General features: G+C 37.7%; 1 protein-coding gene across 4 annotated transcripts in view; it reads left to right on the plus strand.

Moving 5' to 3' along the window:
- Nucleotides 1-11,519, plus strand: part of LOC100019605 (galactocerebrosidase-like) — a 126,669-nt gene extending 115,150 nt beyond the window's left edge. For 2 of the 4 annotated variants that reach the window (XM_056810580.1, XM_056810576.1), the window contains exon 17: nucleotides 8,067-11,512. In XM_056810580.1, the coding sequence (XP_056666558.1) occupies nucleotides 8,067-8,282 (216 nt within the window). In that variant the 3' untranslated portion in view covers nucleotides 8,283-11,512. Of the gene's footprint in view, nucleotides 1-8,066 lie in introns of all 4 variants that reach the window. The other 2 variants (XM_056810579.1, XM_056810577.1) reach the window with 2 other exon arrangements.
- Nucleotides 11,520-12,016: the final 497 nt, after the last annotated feature.

The following is a 12,016-nucleotide window of genomic DNA, read 5'->3' on the forward strand; positions in this document are numbered from 1 at the left end:
TCATTGGTTGATAAGTAGCTGACAAACTATTTAATTGAATGAAATAAGCATGATAAATAAAAAATATTTCATATTTGAAGAAAACAATTTGAGGGCAGTTGGGTGGCTCAGCAAATTGAGATCCAGGCCCAGAGATGGGAGGTCTTGGGTTCAAATCCTACCTCAGACACTTCCTAAATTTGTGACCCTGGGCAAGTCACTTGACTCCCAATGCCTAGCCTTTACCACTCTTCTGCCTTGTGTGAGATTTAAAATGGTTGAGGTCTTAAACTGTAGTGATTAAAATAGTGGAAGATATAAATTGTGATAGATATAAGAGAGGGTGAGTAAATTTGACCACAGAAATATGTTTCACTACAGTGTCTTGGGTTTTATAATCAAATATAAGGTGGTCGCCAGGGAAATATTCCCAATTATTCAAATACCCAAGTCAATTGGGTTTTATAGAGATTTTAATTAACAATACAATGAGTAATCAAAGAAAGAGAGAGACAGTAAGAAAGGAATAAGCATGAAGGGCCTCAAGCCAATATGGCCTAGACCTGAGTTTTAAAAGAGAAATCAGTCAGTTTTTTTAACACTCGCCACAAGGTCTTACTAAACAAGGATACTAGTGACACCAGGCCAGCGTCCTTCCTCAAAGAGTCTTCCAGCCAGAGATTGTTTCAAAGGGCATCTCTCAAGAGCCTCCAGGGCTCCTACCCCAGAGGGACAGAGCCCCTCAGAGGAGCTCCTCAAGGAGCTCTCCTTCAGAATGAGATCCTCCAGAATGAGAATCAGAAATCGAGATTCCTCAAAGAGATCCAAGCTCTTATTTTTAAGGGCAAAATTTCCTCTGTCACCTCCCCTAAGTCCTTACATCTACCAATCACTGTAGATGTTTCTAAAGGACCACCCATTTTGAATTCACAGCTGAGTAGTTTTAATCTCGTTAGTAAGTCAGAAAAAAATGCTGCTCTGTCGACAAATTTCATTAAGAAAAAAACCTCTGAATAAGTTATCACCCTTTTAGGTTTAAGTAGTTTACAAGTTGCCCCACCTTTATAGGTACTTAGTATCCCATGTATCAATTCTAAAACAGTCATGACTCAAAGAACTTCCTGTCCCTTCCATAAGCATGGATCAAAGTACTTTCATTGTTTAGCAAACAGTTTTCTGTCCTAAAGCAGTCTTAAGTAGGGTGGAGCAGGGACACTCCCATAGCTAGGAGCCTCCACACTCAAGTAGAGTTCTCACCATCTGCTAGGGAATTTTTTAAGTAGAAGATTCCCCAATGGGGGAAACCCCTAACATTCATAAGTCTGAGAAATTTTGAGGTTTACACTTGGAACCAATACACAGTATTGATTCTAAGATGTAAGGTAAAGGTTTAAAAAATGACTTATAAAATTCCTTTAGTAATGTAGTGTTGGGGAAATGCATCTCTGTTTTTGCCTGAAAGGAATTAGGACCTTTTATTTAGAGTATCCTTTTTCCCCCTTTGGTGAAATGAATTATCATTGGGATAACTGATTAATTTTCTTTCCAATGATGTGAAGGATATAATAGTTGTCATTCTTAAACATCTAAAGTAAATGCCTGGTGACTTGCCTTGTTTACAGTGGTATTTAGGTAGAAATTGTTTTCAAATAAAGTTTATTTCTGAAAGTTCCTTTTTCATATACTTAAGTACTATTTCTTGTGAAATAGTTTTTTTTTAAAAATTAGAATCAGAAGATGGAATTACCTCTTCCACATGGCTTCCAATACATAACTGCATCTCTGCATTAGGCTTAAAATGAACCACAAAGGCATGTAGAAATTCTGTAGTGGTATAACTTGGTAGTAAGAGGCCACTAAAAGGGAAAAGATTACCTTGCTATAAGAGCAGCAACTTTCTAAAAAATAGTGTTTAAAGCCTATCCAAGAGAAAAAAGCACTTTATGTCTTGGACAGATCCTGAAGAAAGAGAGTGAACTAGACTCAGAATTAAAAAGGAAGAAGAGACCCAGCTACCTTGCATTCTGGATATTGAGCAATGTTCTTAAAGAATCCTGTCTTCTTAAAATAAAGGCCCAACTTTTGAGCACTGATATTCTTCTGGTGCAGCTCTAAGATTGTGAGTCATGGTATCCCAAAGCCTCTTGAAAATCAAAGTTATTGATCACCCGGAGTTCAATAGAAAGATCAGTCAGATGTGGATAGGCTTCAGTGCATAAAGAACAAAGAATTACATAATAACTGGTGTCTGATATAATCAAAGAGTGTATGTCTGTTAGATAAGTAAGCAAGAGCAAGATAGTTACATGCTTCATTGTTACCCACATGATGTCCAATTTTCCGGAGGAAAATCTCCAGTATATTGAGGGGATTCCTACTGGAGAATTTGTAAGAGGCCACAGACAAGAGTATGAGGGCTCACACACAGAATGAGGGCATGGATGGGCTGTGCTCTGCATCATTAAATAAAGCACCCAAATTGAAGAAATATAGATTTTTAAAGTTTTAGAAAATTATAGATTAAAGTAAAAATTGAGTTCAACAGACATGTCGACTTTATGTATGGCACCATGCTAGGGTGTAAAAATAAAATTGGTGAGTTATAAAAATAAAATATGTAGATAGAGAAATTGTTTCAATATGAGTTCAAAACTTTTTCAAAATTGTTTAACTCGCCAATCAGGTTCAAACTGTTTGGATACTTTTGGATTCTTTTGATAGAGGTAATCAAAAGTATCCTTAGTGATGAAGTGAAGCCCAAATGTGAACTTCCCTTCAGGGCCAGGCACAAGGACACTAAAGAGACTCTTATTATAAACATAAAATATTTATTGAAATATATAAGGATAAATAAAGGATTTCTAATTCTAAGGGATTCTAAGTCCACCCAAATAAACTCCTAGGTTCCACAAGGAACTGCTTCTCCTGTATTTCACAGGCTACACTACTTCTCCCTGATCTGACTAACCCAAATTTATACTATCTAAATAAAAACTACTGTATTATCCTTATAAATCTTAACTTCCCCTTCAAATTATAAAATAGCAAAGGCTAGCTAGCTGAGTCTCAACAAGAATCAAGTTAGGATTCTGAGTCTTAGCAGACTCAGAGTCCAAACCAAAAACCAGGTTTTTCTTTGGTCTTCTCAGATATAAACCAATTTATGAAGACAGCAATAGATAGTCAATAGTGTTTCCCAGGTTGGGAAAGGAAAACACTGAGCTCCTTCAGGTCTTTCCCTCAGATAGAGAGAGGCAAAGATTTTACCTCCTCCAGTCCTGTCTCCCAACTGCCAGAGAGAGTAATTGGCATAGAAAAATGGTTATAATTGTCACATCTGAAATTAAGCTCTCAGCTCTCCTTCAAACTCCAGTTTTTTCCTCAAGCCAGTCACTTCTTATATCTAAACTAATAAAGCAATACTTATTTTCTAATATCATCCTTATAAGGGAGACAAACATGAAGAGCAAAGACCTTTCCATAAAATAATTTTTAATTTTATAGGAGGAGAGAGGAATGAGATCTGTATACAAATACTTGTAGGACAAAGTAGAAAGTTTTATATATAGGGAAGAAGACTGAGAAACATGAGAGATGTTAAGGTTGGGATGGATGCGAGGCAGAAAATCTTTAAAGGGATGTAGCTGGGCCTGAAGTACAGGATTTCAGTAGGTGGAAGGAGTATTAAATATTTCTGGCATGTGTAAATGCACGGCAGGATAAATCTGGAAAAATTATGAAAGAAACTTATCCAGACATACTGAAACTGGAGGACAAAGCACAGACTAATAGAATCCATGCATCATGCCTTAGGAACAATTCCAGATACAAGACTCCCAGAAATGTGATTGATGGACTTCTGAACTTCCAGGTCAAAGAAGGGAGGAAAAAGGGCAAAGGGGTGTAGTTCACCTTCATGGAAGGAGAGAAAATGTTGGAATATGATACAGTGAAGGAAAATTATTTTTGATTGAGAATAAGATTCTGAAAAGTTGTGTATAACTCCATAAGGAAAAATAAAACCTACATTTTACAAACTACATGATTTCTAAACATTCTTGTCGAGGAAACCAGAACTTTGCAGAGACTTTAAAGAAAACTCAACATTTAAAACAAATTTTAAGAAAGGGAAGCAAGTTAACGCAAGACACTTAATGTTCATATACTTAACATTTGGAAAAGGGAAGAGAAAACTTTTTTTTTGTTTTGGAATCACACATCACAGAATCAATTAAAGAACAAGATGAAGCAAACTATGGACAAACTATTTTTTGAAAGGAATTCCAAAAACATAAGAGAGGAGAAGGGATGAGCTTAATATTTCTTATTAAAGTAGTGCTATAGAAGATTAGTCAAACGTATAATTTGAGCCATGGAAAACAGAATGAATTTCATTCTTTTCTTGGCCAATTATAGAAAGACTAAAGTTTTAAAATAATATAATAGAAACAGTGAAGCAAGTGGTATTGAATAGAATAGAGAAAAGAATGTTCAGAGAGAGGTTTAAGTTAGGGAAAGGGAAATCTTTTAAAAAAAATTTAAATTAATTTATTTGGTCAATTTAGAACATCATTCCTTGGTTACAAGAATTATATTATTTCCCTCCCTCCCCTCTCCCTCCCCTTTCCGCAGCCAACGGGCAGTTTCATTGGGTATTACAAGTGTCCTTGATCAGAACCTATTTCCATATTGTTCATGTTTGCACTAGGATGTTCATTTAGAGTCTACATCCCTAACCATGTCCCCTTGACCCATGTATTTAAGCAGTTGTTTTTTCTTCTGTGTTTCTTACTCCCACAGGTTTTTCTCTGAATGTGGATAGTGTTTTTTCTCATAGATTCCTCCAAGTTGTTCTGAATCACCACATTGCCACTAATGGAGAAGTCCATTATATTTGATTGTACCACAGTGTATCAATGTCTGTGTACAATGTTCTCCTGGTTCTGCTCCTCTCACTCTGCATCAATTCCTGGAGGTCATTCCACTTCCCATGGAATTCCTCCAATTTATTATTCCTTTATGCACAATAGTACTCCATCACCAACATATACCACAATCTGTTCAGCCATTCCCCAATTGAAGGACATCCCCTCATTTTCCAATTTTTGGCCACCACAAAGAGTGCAGCTATGAATATTCTTGTACAAGTCTTTTTCCTTTAATCTCTTTGGGGTACAAACCAAGCAGTGCTATGATTGGATCAAAGGCAAGACAATCTTTTAGTGTCCTTTGGGCATAGTTCCAAATTGCCCTCCAGAATGGTTGGATTAATACACAACTTCACCATTCCCTCCAGCATTCATTACTTTCCTTTGCTGTCATGTTAGCCAATCTGCTAGGTGTAAGGTGATACCTCAGAATTGTTTTGATTTGCATTTCTCTGATCATAAGAGATACAGAACACTTTTTCATGTGCTTATTAATAGTTTTTATTTCTTTAACTGAAAATTGCTTATTCATGTCCCTTGCTCACTTATCAATTGGAGAATGGCTTGATTTTTTGTACATTTGGTTTAGCTCTTTATAAATTTCAGTAATTAGACCTTTGTCAGAGGTTTTTGTTATGAAGATTGTTTCCTAATTGGTTTCTTCCCTTCTAATTTTGGATGCATTGGTTTTGTTTGTCAAAACCTTTTTAATTTGATGTAGTCAAAATTATTGATTTTACATTTTGTGACTCTTTCTATATCTTGCTTGGTTTTAAAGTCTTTCCTAGTAAAGGGAAATCTTGATAGAGATTGGGGGAAAGAAGTAACTTAAAAGTAGTTATTAGAGTTGTGTGGGGGAGAATAATAATTGGTAATGCGATGAACTAACCAATAAAACAAGAGATAAAATGGATTTAATAGCGAAGTCCAACTTTCTTTTAAAAGAGATTCATAAAATGAATTATATCAAACTGAGGTGAGGACTTGGTGTGGAATTTCTTATACTTCAGCAGAATCCAAAAACTAAGGGAAAGCATTCTTGATCTGAGAGATGACAATAAATATAGACTTGGTTATTTGAGACAAACAGGAAAGCATTAAAAACAAAATAGAAAAAAAGATATTGACCAAATGATATTATACTTTAGTATTTCAAGGATAAGCTAACAATTAAAGATTCACAATCATTTGGGATTTGAAAATGATAACTACCGAATGAGAATTTTAGGTAAGATAACTTTTCCAGCATTGCACAGGTTACATCCAGAATCACACATCTAATAAGTGTCTAAGGCAGACTTTGAACTCAAGTCTTACTGGTATTATTCCTGTACTCTTACCCACTTCATATTCTAGCTACAGCTCTTTAATTCACAGTTCTGAAATGTTTAATATTGTTTTCCTCCATATATAATTTCTTGGTTCTGTTCATTCATTCTTGCATTAATTAATATAACCTTTTCCAAATTCTCTGAATTCTTAATTTTTATAATTTCCAATGGCACAGTTAAGTTCCATTTTATTTGTAGAACAAGATTAATTTACTTAGTAAGAAATAGGGAGTCCTTGAGAATTTCTCAGTAGAGAAATGGCATAATGAAACAATAGCTGAGGATTCATAAGGAAGACCTGAAGACCCAGTGAGAGGGCAAGTCACTTTTCAATTTGATCGAGGTTGAACATGCTGGTTGTTGAGAAGCACTAGTTGGGAGCCAAATGGCAGCTCAGGAATGGTCATTATATATTGCTCCCTCAGGCACCTACCTCTTCTGACCCACCTATGTCTAGTTGTATTTGCCTAGCTCTTTAATGTTAGATATTAGTCCTGAGATGATAGTAAGGGAAATAAGGATCAGTTCCAAAATTCTGAATTATATAGAGAATCTCCTTTCCCTTTCAACAAATTACCCCAGGAAGGAACTAGGTGTTTGGCTCCATGGTCTCTGGCCTGCAGGTTCTTTGCATGGTCATAGTTAATGTTTAATAGGTAGGGTTTACAAAGCATTTTGTAACTATTAACTCATTTTATCCTCATAATAACCTTGGGAGTTAGGTGCAATCATTACCTCCATTTTACTGATGAGGAAACTGAAAAAGACAGTCATTAATTTATTAGCTCAACTTTATACAGTTATTAAGTTCCTGAGGCTAGATCTGAATTTAGGTCTCGCTAACTCCAGATCCAGCTCTCTATACAAACTAGCTGAAAAATGCTCTCAGGGGCATGGCTGTTAATGAGTCAGAATCATATTTTTTGTCTTTTTTTGCATTTGAGCATAGCCTGGTGCCTGAGATTTTGAACTAGATCTGGATCTGAAAGGTAACTCAGAGACCATCTAAACCAACCTCCTCATTTAGAGATGAGGAGACTGAGGCTCAGGAAAGTTAAGCAATTTACCTAAAGTTGCAGGGGAAAGAAGTGGTAGAAATAGATTTCTTACAAAACTATATGACATAGAGAAACACTGGGAAAGCTATTACGCAACAACATTAAATCCTCCATGATAAAGATTTCAAAGCTGTCTCTTTCTCCCTCATGCCTTACCAAGACACAGTTCTTTATGTATAATGGGGCCATCCTAAATATGAGTCCAGAGGTTCTGTATCTCTGTTCTTTTATAATCTTGTAGGACCACACTTGCAGCTATTATCCCTTTCTTTGGCTACCATGTTTTTAGGATGCATCTGCCTTTGATATTTCCATCACTTTTTCCACTCAAGCCATCTGGTAGTCACATGTTGTGCCATACCATAATAGTTTTTAAGAAATGATTGTTGACTGATTGTTGACGAAATGACTTTTGGTACATTGGGGCACCTAAATTCTCTATAATCATGACAGCCATGATGTAAAGTTACTTAATATCATTAGGAGCATGTGCACACATGTGCAAATGGGTAATGAATGTATATAAACACACAAGTATGTCTGGTGTAGCAGGGAGCACCTAGGAAAGCACTTCCCCCTTTATGACTTAACAAAAGCATTGTAATGGCCAGGAAAAGGGACCCAATGGGTCAGCCAAGGTCATGGAACAAGGCATATTCTGAACAGCCTGGTTGGTCTGTGGGTTCTATAACTAGAACAGGATCAGGTCACTAGTAAACGCCTCACCTTTTATTATTGTTTCTCCCCTCATTTCCTCTGTGACTGTGAAGATCAAGAAGTATAACCAGTTATTGCAGTCTCTCTCACAGGAGTTTCACTCAAGTTCCTCTGAAGAATATGCTTCCATTGAGTTCATTTCTCAAGCTGAATTCTACACTGTGCACAATTACAAGCACATCCTAACCGAGACGCAAGCACTGTACTACCCCATTCACAAGAATCCAGACATCCTCAACCAGCCTCGACTGACTAATCACCAGCTTTAGGACAAAAAACAGGAGACCCGCATTAGACCAAGCCAACTACTCCCTTTTGTCTGGAAGTGGGGATTATCACCCCCCAATAAATGGGAGTACCACTATTTTCAGTGAGTGGTGATGGCAGCAAGTACCAAACTGGACCTGCCTCTGGACAGCCTGCAGTACCTATTGCCAGGGGTGAAGGCACGGACTTCCAGACTTAAGTTAGCTCAGCTCAATGCCATAGTCATGGTGTCTGGGTTGGTGTCTTTCATCAACTTGGGCATGGTAGCCGCTTCTTCTCTCCATCTAGCTACCTCCCTGCTCCTGCTGTTTTTTGTTTCTCTCATGGGGCACCGAACCTTCAAGGTTTTCACCCGGCTGCAGAAGCTGAATAACCTAGAGCTAATCAATCTGCTCTATTTCCGAACCACATCCAGTGATTATGAACTGATCAATAACATAGTGCTGAGGGCTCTGGAAGAACACATCAAGGAGGTCCTGCTGGCCCACAGTTTCCTGAGCAGGAAAGGGGATGTGCCTCCAGAGGAGAGTGCCCAGTGGCTGCAGAAAACTGTGGAAAGCTGGGTCAGGACCCACTTGGGCTGCAAAGTGAGTTTTGATGGAGCCCGAGCACTGGATCACCACAAAGCTCTTGTTGAAAATATGTCCATTGGACCCCTGACCAGTTATTTTAAGAATCTTAACCCCCTTCTGATTAGCCAGTCGAACAAATCCCTGGACCCTCCTTCTCAGATCCAGTCTGTCAAGGAATAAGGCATTTGTAGCCCCATCTACTATCCTCTCCTGCTGGCTCTCCATCTGGTTGTGACACCTGAGGACTACACTCTTGGTCCAAAAGAAGTGTCCAATGCAAACAAGAATCCAGAGAGTGGAGAGAGGTAATACTAACAGAAATTTCCCCCAGTGTTCCTGCTACCTCCTGTCTCTTGGAGAAGGGAGCAGATAATGTACCTCTCCTCCCCTTCAAACTCCAGTTATCTTTCCCTAGAGGAAGGTATTTAAAATTCATATTTCAGAAAAAAAATTAACTTTATCCTAACCACAGGATCTTTCCATGCATTCATATCAGGGCTACCCCAAATAATTTTTTTTTAACTTCTCTGGTCCCTGCTCTGTAAAGAAGCATTGTAATGGTTTGTCCATATGAATGGTTGTTGAAATTAAAGTGCAGTTTAATTTGCATGCCAATGTGTTAGTTTTTGCTTTTCTCTAGCAATTAGTGAAGTTAAACAAAAAAAATTTCCTTGGTTGCAGTAGAACTTAAAAATGTCAGAAGAGATGAAGAAAGTTTACCAGCCTCTGATGTGTAATTAAGGTAACAATTACCTTGGATCAATGACCTTGTATTAACATAAGTGTATCCACTCACAAATTGTTGCCCAGAAACACCTGTGTCACCCCTAGGTTGTGAATGATCAATAAAAATGCTTGTCTCTTTCTTTGCATCAGAGGAGGGATAATGTGAGTGTGAAGCCCCCTGCCCCTTTTATGATGATGATAGTATTTGCCTTTATGATTATTTTCAGAATACAATCATCAGGTTTGAGCTAATAATCAAAGTGATAGAGTTTGTTTTATAAAATTAAAGGGATCAGCTAAGAAAGTTCCAGTTTAGGGTGGTATCAAATCTTGTTTACATCTTTTGACCTCAAGCCTATAACCAAAAGCTACTACTAAGCCTGTTGGGTGCAAGATCAAGACAGTCACGCCAGAGGAGGGCCACTGTTGTTTCAACAAACTGCTGACTCCTAATATTGTCAGTAAAAGACACTAATAGTGCAAAGGTGACATAAGTAGACTTTTATCACCCCCCCCCAAAGTGATCTTCTTTTACATTCACTAGCACTTGTGCCACTAATTAAGAGCAGCCTGTATGAAATCTATGAGCCTTTTTCTTTTTCTGTATCGCTGTCATTATGCCATAAGATTTCTCTCTATTAAAAAAAAAGACCATCTTCTAAGGCTTGGGGTCTCTGGTTCTTTATTGTGAGGTGGGCCTCCTCTCAATAAACCCATTATTTAGCTTCGAGTTCTGTATTGTGATAAATTTTTGCCACATGATAGACTTTTCAAAAACTTTTTTTTTAATAAAAGGGCTTTTTAGCAAGAAAAAGTCGATTATAGCCCTACCTATATCTGTTATGCCAATAACAGTCTATTTGGCCAGGGGACTTTTCTGAATTGAATGATATGGAATGAAAAATTTTCTACTCCTTAAAATACTGTCCATTTCCCCAGTATTAACTTGCAGTTTTTGAGAATATATATGTGTATATACCCATAAATACACATATAAATGTATGTGCGTGTGTGTTGATGTCTTCCTGGCTTCCTCTCTGCACTGCTCCATGATTCCTCCTTTTTTGTGGCTTCCCTATTGTGATTGGTTGTGTCTGCTGACATTTTTTAGGATATCACTGAAATAAAATTAATTAATGGCAATGTTTTTCAGTTATTTCTACTTTATTTAGGGTTTTTTTTTAATTGTCTGAGACCATGGGAGGGAGACAAAGAAATAGAACAGAAACTGTAATTACACATACAATCTAGTTGACTTTAGAAACAAGTGAAAATCCTTAAAAGTTAAATAAGATAAAGCAAACAAATAAAATACCTGCTCCTTGACCCAGGCTTTTTTGTGTCCAAGGAGGATTCCCTGGAAGACAGGGTAAGGGACAGAGACTAGACTTATGAATTCATTGATAATGAGGAATTCTTAGATGAGGAAGCTTCCTCTTCCAATGAAGACCAGCACATTTTCTACAATCTACAGTCTGAGATCCCCTAGAGCACTGACAGTTTCAAGAACATGCTCAGGGAGCCATAATCACTATGTGTCAGTATCAGGATCTCAAGTCAGATCTTCTAATTCTCTTGGCAGCTCCCCATCCAGTGTACAATGCTGCCTCTCCCTTGAGAATGACATATTCTAATATAGAAAAGAACTCCATATGATGTGATTTGTTATGAAAATTCTGATGTCACTTAAGAAGAGCAGCATATAAGGTGCCTATTAAATGAGGGGGTTGGACTGAAAAATAGCTACAACCCTTTGCAATTCTAATTCTATTTTCCTATAATCCCATGTGCTGGGATTTAAGAAATGTGTGGAGATAAGACCCAGTACCATTTTACACTTGTAACAAAGTGCATCACGTGGGATGTGATTATGGTTGTCCTCACTAGGCTCCGGCTGACTATCTCTGTGCCATTTTTTTTTTAAGGTAAACCAACCATTTTATTTTCCTATGAGTGGTTCAAGGCTCTTGATGGGCAGATAGCTCTTTACATAGGTTTCAGAGGGGGTCTGGGGGCAGCACCTGCAGGTCTGAAGAAGGGTGGGGGTGCTTAGCTACAGGTTAGACATAATGAATTCCTTGATTTTGTCTAGCCATGTGCTCAGTGATGATCGTTGCTGTTCCTTTGAAATTAAGTTTTCCCTGTTGAGCTAGTCAAGCTTATTACTTCAGTGGACATTTTTAGAGAAGCTTCAGCTTCTGGCTTTCTTCCTTTGCCTTAATTCTCCCTTTGGGAAAGTGAGAAGGATGGGTGAAGGCTTGTGTTCTTCTAGACTTCTCTGCTACTCCTATACACAGCATGGATTCATCTAGGAAGGCTTGTGACTGGGCTCCTTTTATTCCTGAGTAAACAATGAACATCATTGTCTATGTGTACCTATCCAGCCAGAGGCTGAGATAACCTTATGAGTTTAAGAGGTCTGGAGGTGTCGGATTCAG

This window comes from Monodelphis domestica, chromosome 1 (genome assembly GCF_027887165.1).
Source record: "Monodelphis domestica isolate mMonDom1 chromosome 1, mMonDom1.pri, whole genome shotgun sequence".
Lineage (NCBI taxonomy): Eukaryota > Metazoa > Chordata > Mammalia > Didelphimorphia > Didelphidae > Monodelphis > Monodelphis domestica.